The 18,569-nt window shown below is 50.4% G+C and overlaps 2 protein-coding genes across 2 annotated transcripts in view; both read left to right on the forward strand.

Annotated features, from left to right (window-relative positions):
- Positions 1 to 18,569, forward strand: part of slc25a16 (solute carrier family 25 member 16) — a 225,375-nt gene that overhangs the window by 80,470 nt on the left and 126,336 nt on the right. The window lies entirely within an intron of this gene.
- LOC147113716 (RUN and FYVE domain-containing protein 2-like) overlaps positions 8,731 to 18,569 on the forward strand; it is a 113,613-nt gene continuing 103,774 nt past the window's right edge. The window contains exons 1-3 of the mRNA XM_085995032.1: positions 8,731 to 9,034; positions 10,872 to 11,045; positions 11,538 to 11,655. Of these exons, the coding sequence (XP_085851158.1) occupies positions 8,797 to 9,034; positions 10,872 to 11,045; positions 11,538 to 11,655 (530 nt within the window). The 5' untranslated portion in view covers positions 8,731 to 8,796. The remainder of the gene's footprint in view (positions 9,035 to 10,871; positions 11,046 to 11,537; positions 11,656 to 18,569) is intronic.

Below are 18,569 nucleotides of genomic sequence, written 5' to 3' on the forward strand. Positions count from 1 at the left end.
GGTCAAAATTGGAGACAAAACGCACCGATTTCTTCACCCAGAGAAGAGGCGTCCGACAGGGCTGCAATTTGAGCCCGACCCTGTTCAACATATACATAAATGAATTAGCAGACATGCTGGAGCAAAGCGAGTCACCAGGTCTCCGTCTCCTTGATGGAGAAGTGAAATCCCTGTTCTATGCGGACGACCTGGTTCTGCTGTCTCCCACAGAACAGGGATTACAGCAACAACTAGACCTACTCGACAAATACTGCCAAAATTGGGCTCTAACAGTAAATCTAAAGAAAACCAAAATCATGATTTTTCAAAAAAGGCCCAGATGTCAGGAAAACAAATACCAATTTACCCTCAGTGATACCGCTATAGGACACACTATGAGCTACACCTACCTTGGTCTAACTATTACAGCATCAGGGAGCTTCAGCATAGCAGTGAATGCACTAAAAGAAAAAGCCCGAAGAGCCCTATATGCAATAAAAAGAAAATTCTACAACATCCAAATCCCAATCAAAATCTGGCTCAAAATATTTGACAGCATAATCCTGCCCATTGCACTGTACGGTAGTGAAGTATGGGGCCCGCTAAATCACCAAAGCTACACTAAATGGGAAAAACACACAATAGAAGCCCTACATGCAGAATTCTGCCGAAGCATCCTTCGCACCCAAAGAAAAATGCCAACAAATGCATGCAGAGCCGAACTAGGCAGATACCCACTGATAATAAACATCCAAAAACGAGCACTAAACTTCCTAAATCACCTCAAATCTAGCTCCCCAGACACCCTTCATTTCAAAGCCTTTCAGACCCAAGAGCTAAACCCAGAAAAGAGTCCCCTGAGTCAGCTGCTACTGAAACTAAGTACTCAGCCGGACCCTGACCAGCCCCAGACCAACACAGCCGTCCAAACACCAATCCGAGTGAACCAAATCATTAAACAATGCAAAGAAACCTACCTGGAACATTGGAACAAAATAACCGAAAGCCAAAGCAGATTAGAATGTTACCGGGCCCTAAAAAGAGATTATAAACTGGCAGACTACCTCACGACCATCAGAGACACAAAACAGAGACAGACCCTCACCAGGTACAGACTAAGCGACCACCAACTGGAAATTGAAAAAGGCAGATACAAGAAATCCTGGCAGCCTAGAGAGAATAGAATATGCGATCAATGTCTGGCCGGCGAGGTTGAAACAGAAATGCATTTCCTCCTAAAATGCGAAAAATTCAACACATCAAGAAACATATTATTCAACAAGCTAAGCCAAACAACCCCAGATTTCAAGGAATTGGATGACCTGTCAAAATTGAGATTAGTCCTGGGAGAAGGAGACAGACCATACCTTGGGGCCAAATATGTAACAACATGTCACAACCTGAGGACTGTTTAAAAGTAAGACTGTTTAAAATTAATATTGTTTAAAAGTAATATTGTATGTACCCAACAAATGTCAAATCGATTGACACCTACAGAATGTTGGAAAACTGTACCTTTTTGCTATGTAAGCTTTGGCAATATGGTTCTCTGTAAACTTTCATGCCAATAAAGCATTTGAATTGGAATTGGAATTGGGGAGGAGAGGAGGGGGGAGAGGAGAGAGCAGAGGAGAGGGGGGGAGAGGGGAGGGGAGAGGAGAGGGGGGGAGAGGGGAGAGGAGAGGAGAGGGTAGAGGAGAGGGTAGAGGAGAGGGTGGAGAGGGAGGAGAAGAGAAGGGGGGAGAGAGGGGAGAGGGGGGGGGGAGAGAGGGGAGAGGGGGAGGGGAGAGGGAGAGGGGGGGAGAGAGGAGAGGGGGAGAGGAGAGGGGGGAGAGAGGAGAGAGGAGAGGGGGGAGAGAGGAGGGAGAGAGGAGAGGGGGGGAGAGAAGAGGGGGGAGAGGGTAGAGGGGGAGAGGAGAGGGTGGAGAGGGGGGGGAGAGGAGAGGGGGAGAGAGGAGAGGGGGGGAGAGGGGGAGAGGAGAGGGCGGGGGAGAGATTGCCATAACATGAGGAAAAAACGTAGAAAAATATCAAACCAAAAACACAGACAGCCGGAAAACGAGGAATTACGCCTTATTTATTCTCAAACACTAACACAATACAGAAACACACTCAGAAGCAAAAAAGAGCAGTATATTAAGAATACACTCAGCTCCATTGAGGAATCCATTGATTCCAATTGTTTCTGGGACAACTGGAATACATTACACAAAAAACAACATGACGATTTGGCCATTCAAAATGGAGACACATGGGAAAACCACTTTGAAAAATTATACCAGAAAAACACACAAAGGCCAGAGCAACACCAAATATGCAAAAAATTGGAAAGGCTCGAAATGGCCATAAAAGATAACCAAAACCCGCTAGACTCCATAATAACAGAAAAAGAACTAGTTGAAAAACTCAAGGACCTGCAACCAGGAAAAGCTTGCGGTGCAGACGGCATACTAAGCGAGATGATTAAACACACAGACGATAAAATGAAACTGGCTATCCTAAAACTCTTCAACTTGGTTCTGAGTGTCGGTTACTTCCCTGATATCTGGAACAAAGGACTCATAACGCCCATATACAAAAGTGGGGACAAAGTCGACCCAAATAACTATCGAGGCATCTGTGTAAACAGCAACCTGGGGAAGGTATTCTGTAGTATCATAAACAAAAGACTTATAAACTTCCTTGAGGAGCACAATGTCTTGAGTAAAAGCCAAATTGGATTCCTGCCAAACTATAGAACATCAGATCATATCTTCATCCTACAGACCCTAATTGACAAACACGTTCATCAAAACAAAAGCAAAATCTACGCATGCTTTATAGATTTCCAGAAGGCTTTCGATTCCATCTGGCACGACGGTTTTATTCCTGAAACTTATCGAAAGCGGGGTAGGGGGGAAAAACATATGATGTAATTAAATCAATGTATACAAACAACAAATGTGCAGTTAAAATTGGAGACAAACAAACAAAATACTTCCCACAGGGGCGGGGGGGTGACGCAGGGCTCGCCCATCTCACCGACACTCTTTAATGTTTACATAAATGAATTGGCAAAACTACTCGAACAATCTACAGCACCCGGCCTCACCCTATATGAACCCAAGGTTAAATTCCTCCTCTATGCAGATGACCTGGTTCTGCTGTCACTAACTAAAGAGGGTCTACAGCAGAACCTGGATCTGCTGGAGTCGTTCTGCCAGACCTGGGCCCTGACAATAAATCCCCAAAAAACCAAAGTCCTTGTGTTCCAGCAAAGATCCAGACATCAGGGACCGAAAATAAATTTCAAACCAGGAACAACCAAAATTGATCAAACCACTAACTACACATACTTGGGCTTAAAAATCAGTTCTACGGGAAATTTTCATCTGGCTGTGAATGAACTGAAAGAGAAAGCAAGAAGGGCTTTCTATGCCATTAAAAAATCAATCCAAATAGAAATCCCAATTAGCATTTGGCTCAAAATTTTCAAATCAGTAATTGAACCAATTGCACTCTATGGCAGTGAGGCGTGGGGACCGCTAACACAACAAGAATTTGCAAAATGGGACAAACATCCAATTGAGATCCTACATGCAGAATTCTGTAAAAGTATCCTCCGGACTCAAAGGAAAACCGTAAACAATGCATGCAGGGCAGAACTAGGCCAATATCCATTAATAATCACTATCCAAAAAAGAGCCACCAAATTTTGGAAACACCTAGAAATGAGCAACCCCCAATGCTATCATTACGAAGCCCTGAAATGCCAAGAGAGGACCATAAAGAAGAATACCCTCAGTCAACTAGTCCTGGGACTCAGTGAAGTAACTACTCACACTACTAACAATAACCAGCCCCAGGACAGTGACAGCGTAACACAAAGAATGCGACCCAACACAATCGTCGCTCAGCAAAAGGAAAAATATCTGTCATACTGGGCAGAAACAACAAAAACCCAAAGCAAACTCAAATGCTACTTGGCCCTAAACAGACAATACAACATGGCTGATTATCTGACCAGGGTAAAGGATAGCAAATTTGAGAAAAACCTTGACAATGTACAGACTTAGTGAACATAGCCTGGCGATCAAAAAAGGTAGACACAGGCAGACCCGGCTACCAAGAGAGGACAGGATATGCTCTCACTGCAGTCAGGGAGTGGTGGAGACAGAGATGCACTTCCTCACAGCTTGTAGAAAATATCAGGGCATAAGGGAGAATTTCTACCCAAAATTCACAAAAATATGCCCGGAATTCAGAAATTTGAATGACGACCAAAAACTCCCATACCTACTAGGGGAAGAGAGAATTGTGTAACCTTAGCGGCACACTACGTTACAGCTCGCCATAAACAGAGGGACAACCACTAAATATAAGAAAAGAGTATATACAAATTATATGAATGTATATTTATACACTCAGGGATATATCTGTTTGTACACTGTATGGATAGATCTGTATTTTTGTGTACAACCATGAATGTTTTTCGATGCTTTGGCAACATAAGATGTACCTTGTCATGCCAATAAAGCGATTTGAATTGAATTGAATTGAATTGAGAGAGGAGAGGGGGAGAGGAGAGGAGGGGGGGAGAGGAGAGGAGGGGGAGGGAGGAGGGGGAGAGGAGAGGAGGGAGGGGGGAGAGGAGAGGAGGGAGGGGGGAGGAGAGGAGGGAGGGGGGAGAGGAGGGGGGGGAGGGGAGAGGAGAGGGAGAGGAGAGGTGGGGAGGGGAGAGGAGGGGAGAGGAGAGGTGGGGAGAGGAGAGGTGGGGAGAGGAGAGGAGAGGTGGGGGGAGGAGAGGAGGGGGGAGAGGAGGGGGGAGAGGGGAGGAGAGGAGGGGGGGAGAGGGGAGGAGAGGAGGGGGGAGAGGAGGGGGGAGAGGGGAGGAGAGGAGGAGAGGGGAGGAGAGGAGGGGGGAGGAGAGGAGGAGAGGGGGGGAGAGGGGAGGAGAGGGGGGAGGAGAGGAGAGGGGAGGAGAGGGGGGGAGAGGGGGGGGAGAGGGGAGGAGAGGAGGGGGGAGGAGAGGGGCGGGGGAGGAGAGGAGGGGGGGAGAGGAGGGAGGAGGAGAGGAGAGGAAGGGAGGGGAGAGGAAGGGGGAGGAGGGGAGAGGAGAGGAAGGGGGAGGAGGGGGGAGGAGAGGGGGGAGAGGAGAGGAAGGGAGGGGAGAGGAAGGGGGAGGAGGGGAGGGGGGAGGAGAGGAAGGGGGAGGAGGGGGGAGGAGAGGAAGGGGGAGGAGGGGGGGAGGAGGGGGAGGGGAGAGGAGAGGAGGGGGGAGGAGGGGGTTGGAGGGGGGAGGAGAGGGGAGAGGGGAGGGGAGGAGAGGGGGAGGAGAGGGGAGAGGAGGAGAGGGGAGAGAGGAGGGGAGGAGAGGGGAGAGGGGAGGAGAGGAGGAGAGAGGGGAGGGGGGAGGAGGGGAGAGGGGAGAGAGAGGGGGGGGGGGGGAGGGGGGGAGGAGGGGAGAGGGGAGGGAGAGAGGGGGGAGGGGAGGGAGAGAGGGGAGAGGGCGAGGGGGGGAGAGGGGGGAGGGGGGGGAGGAGGAGAGGAGAAGGGGAGAGGGGAGGAGAGGAGGAGAGGGGGGGAGGAGACGAGAGGGGGGGAGGAGACGAGAGGGGGAGGGGAGGGGAGGAGAGGGGGAGGGGAGGGGAGGAGAGGGGGGAGGAGAGGGGAGGGGAGGAGAGGAGGAGAGGGAGAGGGGGAGAGGGGGGAGAGAGGGGAGGGGGGGAGGAGGGGAGAGAGGGGAGGGGAGGGGGGAGAGAGGGGAGGGGGGAGAGAGGGGAGGGGAGGGGGGGAGAGAGGGGAGGGGGAGGGGGGAGAGAGGGGAGGGGGGGAGAGAGGGGAGGGGAGGGGGGAGAGGAGGGGAGGGGAGGGGGGGAGAGAGGGGGGGAGAGAGGGGAGGAGGGAGGGGAGAGGGGGAGGGAGAGAGGGGAGGGGGGAGAGGGCGAGGGGGGGGAGAGGGAGGGGAGGGGAGGGGGGAGGGAGGGGAGAGGGGGAGGGGGGAGAGGGCGAGGGGGGGAGAGGGGAGAGAGGGGAGGAGGGGAGAGGGGAGGGAGAGAGGGGAGGGGGGAGAGGGGAGGGGGGGAGGGGGGAGAGGGGAGAGAGGCGGAGGGGAGGAGAGGGGAGGGGGGGGAGGTTTGACCGAGATTGCCATAACATGAGGAAAAAACTTAGAAAAATATCAAACCAAAAACAAGACATCCAGAAAACGAGGAACTACGCCTTACTTATTGTCAGACACTAACACAATACAGAAACACACTCAGAACCAAAAAAGAGCAATATACTAAGAATACACTCAGCTCCATGGAGGAATCCATTGATTCCAATTGTTTCTAGGAAAACTTGAAAACACTACACAAAAAACAACACGACGATTTGGCCATTCAAAATGGGGACTCATGGGTAAACCACTTTGAAAAATTATACCAGAAAAACACACTAAGACCAGAGCAACACCAAATATGCAAAAAACTGGAAAAGCTAGAAATGGCCATAAAAGATAACCAAAACCCGCTGGACGCCATAATACAGAAAAAGAACTTCTTGAAAAACTCAAGGACCTGCGACCAGAAAAGCCTGCGGGACAGACGGCATACTAAACGAGATGATTAAACACACAGACAACAAAATGAAACTGGCTATCCTAAAACTCTTCAACTTGGTTCTGAGTGTCGGTTATTTCCCTGATATCTGGAACAAAGGACTCATAACGCCCATATACAAAAGTGGGGACAAAATCGACCCAAACAACTATCGAGGCATCTGTGTAAACAGTAACCTGGGGAAGGTATTCTGTAGCATCATAAACAAAAGACTTATAAACTTCCTTGAGGAGCACAATGTCTCGAGTAAAAGCCAAATTGGATTCCTGCCAAACTATAGAACATCCGACCATATCTTCACCCTACAGACCCTAATTGACAAACACGTTCACCATAACAAAAGCAAAATCTACGCATGCTTTGTAGATTTCCAGAAGGCTTTCGACTCCATCTGGCATGACGGTTTATTCCTGAAACTTATCGAAAGTGGGGTAGGAGGGAAAACATATGATGTAATTAAATCAATGTATACAAACAACAAATGTGCAGTTAAAATTGGAGACAAACAAACAAAATACTTCCCACAGGGGCGGGGGGTGACGCAGGGCTCGCCAATCTCACCGACACTCTTTAATATTTACATAAATGGATTGGCAAAACTACTTGAACAATCTACAGCACCCGGCCTCACCCTATATGAATCCAAGGTTAAATTCCTCCTCTATGCAGACGACCTGGTTCTGCTGTCACCTACTAAAGAGGGGCTACAGCAAAACCTGGACCTGCTGGAGTCGTACTGCCAGACTTGGGCCCTGACAATAAATCCCCAAAAAACCAAAGTCCTTGTGTTCCAGCAAAGATCCAAACATCAGGGACCCAAAATAAATTTCACAGTAGGAACAACCCAAAATTGAACAAACCACTAACTACACATACTTGGGCTTAAAATCAGTTCTACGGGAAACTTCAAACTGGCTGTGAATGAACTGAAAGAGAAAGCAAGAAGGGCTTTCTATGCCATCAAAAAATCAATCCAAATAGAAATCCCAATTAGCATTTGGCTCAAAATTTTCAAATCAGTAATTGAACCAATTGCACTCTATGGCAGTGAGGTATGGGGACCGCTAACTCAAGAAGAATTTGCAAAATGGGACAAACACCCAATTGAGATCCTACATGCAGAATTCTGTAAAAGTATCCTCCGGACTCAAAGGAAAACAGTAAACAATGCATGCAGGGCGGAACTAGGCCAATATCCATTAATAATCACTATCCAAAAAAGAGCCACCAAATTTTGGAATCACCTACAAATGAGCAATCCCCAATGCTATCACTACTACGCCCTGAAATGCCAAGAACTGACCATAAAGAAGAATACCCTCAGTCAACTAGTCCTGGGACTCAGTGAAGTAACTACTAACAATACTAACAATAACCAGCACCAGGACAGTGACAGGGTAACACAAAGAATTCGACCCAACACAATCGTCGCTAAGCAAAGGAAAAATATCTGACTTATTGGGCAGAAACAACAAAAACCCAAAACAAACTCAATTGCTACTTGGCCCTAAACAGACAATACAACATAGCTGATTACCTGACCATGGTAAAGGATAACAAACTGAGAAGAACCTTGACAAGGTACAGACTTAGCGAACATAGCCTAGCGATCGAAAAAGGCAGACACAGGCAGACCAGGCTACCAAGAGAAGACAGGATATGCTCTCACTGCAGTCAGGGAGTAGTGGAGACAGAGATGCACTTCCTCACAGCCTGCGGAAAATATCAGGGCATCAGGGAGAATTTCTACCAAAAATTCTCACAAATATGCCCTGATTTCAGAAATCTGAATGACAACCAAAAACTCCCATACCTACTGGGAGAGGAGAGAAGCTGTGTAACACTGGCGGCACACTATGTTACAGCTTGCCATGAACAGAGGGACAACCAGTAAACTAAGAAAAGAATATATATAAACAATGCGAATGTATATTTATACACTCAGGGATATACCTGTTTATACACTGTATGAATAGAACTGCGTTTATGTGCTAAACCATAAATGTATTTTGATGCTTTGGCAACATAAGATGTAACTTATCATGCCAATAAAGCGATTTGAATTGAATTGTGAATTGAGTGTCGATGGGGGGGGGGGAGTGTCGAGGGGGGGGGGAGTGTCGATCGGGGGGAGGTTCTGGAAGCCGCTGCCCGGACACACCCCCCGGGGAGGGGTGGAGCGGGGACTGGTGCCCAGCCCCGGACTGAGTGCGGAGGGGAGCGGGAGTCGGCGATGGCGAGTGCGGAGCGGGAGGGTGAGCCGGAGCCGCCTCCGGGCCTCGGCCTGGTGGACGGGGAGGCCCGGGATAGGGAGCGGCCCTTCGGGATCCTGCGGCTGCAGGAGGAGCGGGACCTGGGGGCCGGATGGCAGGCTCCCATCTTCGCCTTCGCCCGCAAAGCGTCGGAAACCTTCTCGGCCGCGACTCAGAGCCGGGCCCCGGAGACCGAAGAGGGTCCGCCGGCCGGGAGCGGTGAGTGGGAGAGGGCGGGTGGCCGGGTGTAGAACATCGCCCCTCCCGGTTCCTGCAGTACTGGTTCCCGTCTCTGCCAGTCAGCTCCTTACCAGTTCCAGTCACTCGTCCATACCGTCCCGGTTCCCATCTCTCCCGGTCCGGGCCTACTGTTTCCTGACTCTCCCGGACCGTCCTCTACCGGTTCCCATCTCTCCCGCAGTGCTTTACCCCCTCCCGCCTCCCCCGGTCCGGGCCGCACCGCCTCCCCCGGTCCGGGCCGCACCGCCTCCCCCGGTCCGGGCCGGGCCGCACCGCCCCCCCCGGTCCGGGACGGGCCGCACCGCCGCCCCCCCCCCCCCGGTCCGGCGGGCCGCACCGCCCCCCCCCCCCCCCCCCCCGGTCCTGGCCGCACCGCCCCCCCCCCCCCCCCGGTCCGGGCCGCACCGCCCCCCCCCCCCGCTGCGGGGCCGCACCGCCCCCACCCCCGGTCCGGGCCGCACCCCCCGGGTCCGAGCCGAACCCCCCTCGGGTCCGGGCCGCCCCCCCCCCCCTCGGTCCGGGCCGCACCCCCCCCCCCGGTCCGGGCCGCACCCCCCCCCCCCCCCCGGTCCGGGCCGCACCCCCCCCCGGTCCGGGCCGCACCCCCCCCCCCCCCCCCGGTCCGGGCCGCACCCCCCCCCCCCCCCCCCGGTCCGGGCCGCCCCCCCCCCCCCGGTCCGGGCCGCCCCCCCCCCCCCGGTCCGGGCCGCACCCCCCCCCCGGTCCGGGCCGCACCCCCCCCCCCCCCCCGGTCCGGGCCGCACCCCCCCCCCCCCCGGTCCGGGCCGCACCCCCCCCCCCCCCGGTCCGGGCCGCACCCCCCCCCCCCCCGGTCCGGGCCGCACCCCCCCCCCCCCCCCGGTCCGGGCCGCACCCCCCCCCCCCCCCCGGTCCGGGCCGCACCCCCCCCCCCCCCCCGGTCCGGGCCGCCGCTTCCCCACTCTGTCCAGTACCGGTTCCTGTCCCTCCTGGTCAGCACCGTTTCGGTTCCTGTTTCTGCCAGTCTGCGCCGTATCAGTTCCAGTCACTCGTGGTCCGTTCTGTACCGGCTTCTGTCTCTCCCGGTCCGTGCTGTACCGGTTTCTGTCTCTGTGTCGGGTGACTGGAAGTGGGCTGGGCTGGGAGATTGGAACTGTCGGTGCGCGGGGTGGGGCGGCGGGTGTCAGGAGGCTGGGAATGGGGAGGGTGGAGTCGGGAGGCTGGGACTGGGGCGGGTGGGGGGTTGGAGTCGGAGGCTGGGACTTGGAGGGGTGGGGGGGCGGGTGTCAGGAGGCTGGGGCTGGGGGAGGGGTGGGTGTCAGGAGGCTGGGGCTGGGGGAGGGGTGGGTGTCAGGAGGCTGGGACTGGGGCGGGTGGAGTGCAGAGGCTGGGACTGGGGGGTGTCGGGAGGCTGGGGGCCGGGGGGGGGAGTCGGGGGCGGCGGGGGGACGAGTGTCAGGAGGCTGGGACTGGGGGGGGTGGAGTCCAGAGGCTGGGGGCCGGGTGGAGTCGGGGGGGGGGGGGGGGCGAGTGTCAGGAGGCTGGGACTGGGGCGGGTGGAGGGGTGGAGTCCAGAGGCTGGGACTGGGGGTTGTCGGGAGGCTGGGGTGCGGCGGGGGGGGCGAGTGTCAGGAGGCTGGGACTAGGGCGGGTGGAGGGGTGGAGTCCAGAGGATGAGACTGGGGGGTGTCGGGAGGCTGGGGGGGAGTCGGGGTCGGCGAGGGAGCGAGTGTCAGGAGGCTGGGACTGGGGTGGGGGAGTCGGGAGGCTAGGACTGGGGGGATTGACATGGTGAGTCACTGGTGCTAATGTAGTGTGTATTTTTCTGGTTGCCCAGTGCTGAGAGACCCGATGGCCATTGAACGAACAAACCTGCTGAACATGGCGAATCTGAGCATCAAAGGGCTGATTGAATCAGCCCTGAGCTTTGGACGGACTCTGGACTCGGATTATGCCCCACTGCAGCAGTTCTTTGTTGTGATGGAGCACTGTCTCAAACATGGACTGAAAGGTAAAACGTAACTTGCCTGAAAGTAAACCCTTGTCTTGCTCTCAGTGATGCACATTCTCTTGCTGCTCCTCCTGCTGTATAAAAAGTCTAACTGAGAGATTTTATGATGTTCTCCCCACCTCCTCTCTGTGCGACTGGGCCATGGCCCACCCATCAGCACCTTAAAATTTCATTGGGATCCTGTTGACGTCATAGGATCCCATTTTGCACAGACCAATGAGGCATCTGCGTATTTTCTGCGGGCACCTTGGTCATTATGCCCAAAAATGGGTACCTATGGTTGCATTACTGATCGGCAGGGTCTCTTGGTGGGGGGAGGTTTCTCGGGGCAGGGTCTTTCCGTGGGCTGCTGGTAGACTATTTATCCACAGGGGACATCACAGCCATGCCTGATCCTGTTCTTTCCCAACATCCACTCTCGTGTTTTCCAGGAGCAGGAACTCGGATAGCAGTGCTGTTTATAACCTGACCTTTCCCTCTCTTGTGCTGCAGTGAAGAAGTCTTTCCTGGGTCACAACAAGTCGCTGTGGGGACCCCTGGAACTTGTGGAGAAACTGTGTCCCGAGGTCGGGGAGATCGCAGCCAGCGTCCGGGACCTGCCTGGGTTAAAGTAAGGACTTGGGTTTCGCACGCTCCAGGAAACACGGGAATATTTCTGAAACGTGATCAGAGAAATCCTGGTTCATGCCTCTGATCTCGTTTGGAGCAGCCTCGGCCTGAGCTGACGGGCATCAGTTGCTGGACAGTGATCCCAGTGGGAATGGGTATCGAGTAAGGATTTGAAGACGTGAGGTCGGCTTCGATTAGCTGCAACACGACCTGCTCAGGCTCATGGGAATGTTATCCTAGTTGATTGGCGGGGGGGGATGTGTTGAGTGGAGTGGTGTTCATATAAATCAGCTGGATATCCAAACTGAGTGCAAGGTTTTAAGTTACTAGCAGCACTGACATGGGGAGAGCAGTAGAAATGGGGAATACAGCAAACGGTCTGCACAGTATTGAGATTGGTTATGCAGTTGGGCAGGCCATTGCAAGTACAGTTAAAATATATACTGCCCCTCGGTGACATCATCCGGCAACACAGTGTGAGTTTTCACATGTACGCTGATGGTACCCAGCTCTACCGCTCCCCCACCTCTCTCGATCCCTCCACCATCTCGATACTATCAAACTGCTTGTCCGACATCCAGCACTGGATGAGTAGAAATTTCCTCCAATTTAATATCGGGAAGACTGAAGACATTGTCTTCGGTTCACGCTACAGACTCCATTCCCTTTCCACTGATTCGATCTCTCTCTCTGCCTCTTCGACCAAGCATTTGGTCATCTGTCCTAACATCTTATATGGCTCTGTGTCAAACTTTGCCTTTTTTAAATAACTCTCCTGTGAAGCGCCTTGGGGCGTTTTATTACGTTAAAGACGCTATATAAATATAATAAGTTGTTGTATCTGGTACGTATAGAATGAATGGAATTGAATTAGTTCAGAAAGAATTATAAGAGGATCTGGGAATAATGCAAGCATATCTTCCAACATCTGGACTATGTGACCAACTAGTAGAATATCTGGATGTCCAGCCAGTACAGTGGCGTACAAGGCTCCGAGATTATGCTGCTTTTAATGTCTTGTGAACCTTCCCCGTCACACAGCTCTTTGCATTCAAAGTATCATTCTTACTTTTTTTTACCAAAATGTACCACCTGACATTTACTGACCTTGAATTCCAACTGCCACTTTTTGCCCAATCCCCATCTTATTAATATCTCTTTGCAGCTTCCTGTAATCCTCAGAAATATTTACTATGCCTCCTATTCTAGTATTGTCTGCAAGTGTGGACACCACCCCCTCTAGCTCTATATCTATATCATTGATGTACAGTGAACAGAACCCAGTGGGCCACCGCCAACCACTATTCATGGTCCAGTCTGACCAGAACACACTGCAGTTGGAACATAGGAACAGGAGGAGGTCATTCAGCCGCTCAAGCCTGTTCTGCCATTCAATTAGATCATGGCAGATCTGTAACTGAACTTTCATCCATATTCCTTTATACCTTTAACCTAAAAAAATAAGAACATAAGTAGGAGCAGGAGTAGGCCATACGGCCCCTCGGGCCTGCTCCGCCATTCAATAGGATCATGACTGATCCGAATCCAGACTCACGTCCACTTCCCTGCTCTCTCCCCGTAACCCCTAATTCCCTTCTCTGCTAGGAAACTGTCTATCTCCGTTTTAAATTTATTTAATGTTGCAGCTTCCACAGCTCTCTGGGGTAGCAAATTCCATAGATTTACTACCCTCTGACTGAAGAAGTTTCTCCTCATCTCAGTTTTGAAAGGGCAGCCCCTTATTCTAAGATTATGCCCCCTAGTTCGAGTCTCACCCATCAGTGGAAACATCCTCACCGCACCCACCCGATCAAGCCCCCTCACAATCTTATATGTTTCGATAAGATCGCCTCTCATTCTTCTGAACTCCAATGAGTAGAGGCCCAACCTACTCAACCTTTCCTCATACGTCAACCCCCTCATCTCCGGAATCAACCGAGTGAACCGCCTTGAGAGCAAGTATATCTTTTCTTAAATATGGAAACCAAAACTGCACGCAGTATTCCAGGTGTGGCCTCACCAATACCCTGTATAACTGCAGCAAGACTTCCCTGTTTTTATACTCCATCCCCCTTGCAATAAAAGCCAAGATTCCATTGGCCTTCCTGATCACCTGCTGCACCTGCATACTAACTTTTTGTGTTTCATGCACCAGGACCCCCAGATCCCTTTGTACTGTAGCACTTTGCAATTTCTCTCCATTTAGATAATAACTTGCTCTTTGATTTTTTTCTGCCAAAGTGCATAACCTCACACTTTCCAATATTATATTCCATCTGCCAAATCTCTGCCCACTCACTTAGCCTGTCTATGTCCTTTTGCAGGTTTTTTATGTCCTCCTCACACACTGCTTTCCCTCCCATCTTTGTATAGCCGGCAAACTTGGATATGTTGCACTCGGTCCCTTCCTCCAAATCGTTAATATAGATTGTAAAGAGTTGGGGTCCCAGCACTGACCCCTGCGGAACACCACTAGTTACTGATTGCCAGCCCGAGAACGAACCATTTATTCCAACTCTTTGTTTTCTGTTAGATAGCCAATCTTCCACCCATGCCAGTATATTACCCCCAATCCTGTGATTTTTTATCTTGATCAGTAATCTTTTGTGTGGAACCTTGTCAAATGCCTTTTGGAAGTCCAAATACACTACATCCACTGGTTCCCCTTTATCCACCCTGTATGTTACGTTCTCAAAGAATTTGAGCAAATTTGTCAAACATGACTTCCCCTTCATAAAACCATGCTGACTGTCCTATTAAATTATGTTTATCCAAATGCTCTGTTACTGTTTCCTTAATAATGGACTCCAACATTTTGCCAACCACAGATGTTAGGCTAACTGGTCTATAGTTTCCAGCTCTTTGTCTACTTCCCTTCTTAAATAAGGGTGTTACATTAGCAGTTTTCCAATCTGCCGGGACCTTTCCTGAGTCCAGGGAGTTTTGGAAAATGATCACCAATGCATCCACAATCCCTACCGCCACTTCTCTCAAGACCCTAGGATGTAGGCCATCAGGTCCGGGGGATTTATCCGCCTTAAGTCCCATTATTTTACTGAGTACCATCTCCTTAGTGATTTTAATCGTGTTTAGCTCCTCCACCCCCCCCCCCCCCCCCCCATTGCCCCCTGTTTGCCCAGTGTTGGGATATTTTTAGTGTACTCTACTGTAAAGACTGATACAAAATATTTGTTCAGCGTCTGCCATCTCCATGTTCCCCACCACTAGTTTCCCGGTCTCATCCTCTAAGGGACCAACGTTCACTTTAACCACCCTTTTCCTTTTTATATAGCTGTAGAAACTCTTGCTATCTGTTTTTATATGTTTTGCTAGTTTACTTTCATAATCTATCTTCCCTTTCTTAATTAATCTTTTAGTTATTGTTTGCTGGCTTTTAAATGCTTCCCTAATCTTCTATCCTCCCACTAGATTTGGCTACTTTATATGCCCTTGTTTTCAGTCGGATACTATCCTTTATTACATTACTAAGCCACGGATCTTTTACTCCCCTTTTTCCTCTGTGGAATATATTTATCTTGAAAGATGTGAAATATCTCCTTGAATGTAGACCACTGCTCTTGTACCGTCTTACACTTTAATCTGTTTTCCCAGTCCACTTTAGTCAATTCTACTCTCATACCTTCATAGTCTCCTTTATTTAAGCTCAGTACGCTGGTTTGAGATCCAACTCTCTCACCCTCAAACTGAATTTGGAATTCAACCATATTATGGTCACTCATTCCAAGGGGATCCTTTACTAGGACATTTTTTATTAATCCTGTCTCATTACACAGGACCAGATCTAAGTTTGCCTGCCCCCTGGTTGGTTCAGTTACATACTGCTCAAGGAACCCGTCCCTAATACACTCTATGAACTCTTCCTCAAGGCTGCCATGCCCAATTTGATTAGTCCAGTCAATATGAAAGTTAAAATCCCCCATGATTATAGCTGTTCCCTTATTACAAGCCCCAACTATTTCCTGATTTATACTCCGACCAACAGAGTTGCAACTGTTAGGAGGCCTATAGACTACGCCCACTAGTGACTTTTTCCCCTTATTATTCCTTATCTCCACCCAAACACTTTCACTATCCTGATCCTTTGACCCAATATCATTTCTGACTATTGCAGTGATTCCATCCTTGATTAACATAGCCACCCCACCTCCCTTTCCTTCCTAATTGTCAAATACCCTTGTATGTTTAGTTCCCAGTCATGATCATCTGTCGATCTAAGTCTTGAAAATTTCAATTGGTCCCCAGCATCCGCAGACTTTTTGGGAGAGAGTGTTCCAGATTTCCACTACCTGTTGTGTGGAAAAAGTGCTTCCGCATTGCACTCTGAACGGCCTAGCTCTAATTTTAAGGTTATGCCCCCTTATTCTGGATTCTTCCCACCAGAGGAAATAGTTTAACTACTGTATCAAGTCTCTCTCATTTTAAACACCTCAATTAGATCACTCCTCAACCATCTAAATTCAAGGGAATGCAAGCCTAGTCTATGCAACCTGTCCTTGTAATTTAACCCTTCATGGGGAGAGCAGTAGAAATGGGGAACACAGCAAATGTTCCAGATTTCCACTATCCTTTGTGTGAAAAAACAAAAGGGAAGGTCTGTGATAGGGTGGAAAGCAGGAGAGATTAAAAGTGATGATGGTGCAAGGCAAAAGCAGATGGTAATGAGACAAGTAAAGGAACAAAAGATGGGTCTAGAGGAGGTGTAAATGGCAACAGTAAAATCATTACCAGCACCTGCTGCCTGCAAAAAGGGGAGCAGTGGTTCCAAACTGAAATTGTTGAACTCGATGTTGAGTCCGGAGGGCCGTACAGTGCCAATCGAAAGATGGGCTGCTGCTCGAGCTTCTGTTGAGCTTCATTAGAACAGTGTAGAAGGCTGAGGTCAGAGTGGGAGAATTAAAAGGACGGGTGACTGGAAGCTCAGGGTTATGCTTACGGACTGAACTGAATCTGCGTTCGGTCTCCCCAATGTAGAGACCGCACCGTGAGCAGCGAATACAGTATACTAAATTGCAAGAAGTACAAGTAAATCGCTCTTTCACCTGAAAGGAGTGTTTGGGGCTCTGGATGGTGGGAAGGGAGGAGGTGAACGGGCAGGTGTTGCATTTCCTGCGCTTGCATGGGAAGCTGCCGTGGGAAGGGGAGTGGGTGTTGGGGGTGATAGAGGAGTGGAAGGGGAGGGCAGAGGAGGGGAAGATGTGTTTGGTGGTGTCATCATGCTGGAGGTGGCGGAAATGGCGGAAGATGATCCATTGAATATAGAGGCTGGTGGGGGTGAAAGGTGAGAACAAGGGGAACCCTATCGTGGTTCTGGGAGGGAGGGGAAGGGGTGAGAGCAGAAGTGTGGGAAATGGGATGGACACGGTCGAGGGCCATGCCAACCACGGTGGAGGGGAATCCCCAGCTGAGGAAAAAGGAAGACATATTGGAAGCACTGGAATAGAAGGTGGCATCGTCAGAACAGATGCAATGGAGACTGAGAAACTGGGAGAATGGAATAGAGTCCTTACAGGAAGCGTGGTGGGAGGAAGTGTAATCAAGGTAGCTATGGGAGTCGGTGGGCTTATGGTAGATATGGGTGAACAGGCTATCCCCAGAAATGAAGACCGAGAGTCAAGGAAGGGAAGAGTCTGAGATGGATCATGTTAAGTATGTGTATTGTATTGAACAATTAACACAAAGACTTAAACGTATAACTCAAACAGGTCTTTACTGGTTGGAGGTAGGGACTGCACGTAGGTCTTTACTTCATGCCCACAGGTGGGAACTGAGGGGAGATCAGTACCCACAGTACTACTTATACCCCATGGCCAGGAGTGGTACTGCGTATCACTACGCCCTACAAGTAGTGCAGTCCTGTCCATAGGTTCAAAGTAGCACACATATTACATACACAACATTCCTCCCTTCTTAGCTTTACAGTCATCTCCCCATTTAACATAACGTAATAACCTATATACATATATAACTTCAGGTTTACATAACAGAATAACATAGATACATAGATAACTTCATGTCAAAACAGATCACAGATTCAGTCTCTGCGGAAAACAGTTCACAGATTCAATCTCTGTGGTGTAGTCGGTTCACGTTGCTGGAGTGACTCATTCAATAGTCCTTCCATGGATTTAACAGTTTGAACTTCCGAACTGAATTGGCTCCGTTCGGAGGGACCACGTGTGTGATCTGGTAGAGGTAATAATGGTTCAGATGGGTCATCTTCTGTTTCGACTTTTCCTTTTCTGCTTCTTGGAGACTCTCTGGGCTCCACTGTCAGCTGCCAGCTGCATGCGCAGTTCCTCCTTCTCTTCCTCCTTTTTCCGTAGTAGAGCCACCTTCTCCCGATGTTCCGTAGACTTTCGGTGCTCCTCCATGATTTCTGTATGGTGGGAGTCGAAGTTACAAGTTGGGCAGGACAGGACATAGTAATATTCGGTGTCGTCCTGATCTAGGCCAGCGAGAGGGTCTTCTATTTCCTCCATACCCAGCTGGGCGTTAGCCAGCTTTTGTTCCAAGTCCAGACATCTTTCCTGAAGAGACTTCTTCATGCGTACCTCTTCATCCAGCTTTTTCTGGGCTTTCAGCAAGTCGTTTACTAATGACCTCATTTGATATTTTACTACTTCAACTTCTTTTGGAGATTGATTGATCGGACTATTCAATCCCTCTACCGGAGCAGCTGTTTCAGCGGTCTGTTGTTCTACGTTGACGTGAGTCAGCGTACTTTTGGCATCCAAGGGCTGCTCTGTTGCAGTCATCTCAGTCTGTGTTGCCACCTCAGCTCTTTCAATAACCTTTGAGAGCTCCGAACCCCTTTCGTTTGAATATTGAAGTTCGTGTTCAAGTTTTTCCCATTTCAGAGTCCTGTCCTTCAGCATATGCAGGAGTTGGCTGACC

This window comes from Somniosus microcephalus, chromosome 8 (genome assembly GCF_052327205.1).
Source record: "Somniosus microcephalus isolate GS21.2 chromosome 8, FLI_Smic_1.0, whole genome shotgun sequence".
NCBI classification, from domain to species: domain Eukaryota; kingdom Metazoa; phylum Chordata; class Chondrichthyes; order Squaliformes; family Somniosidae; genus Somniosus; species Somniosus microcephalus.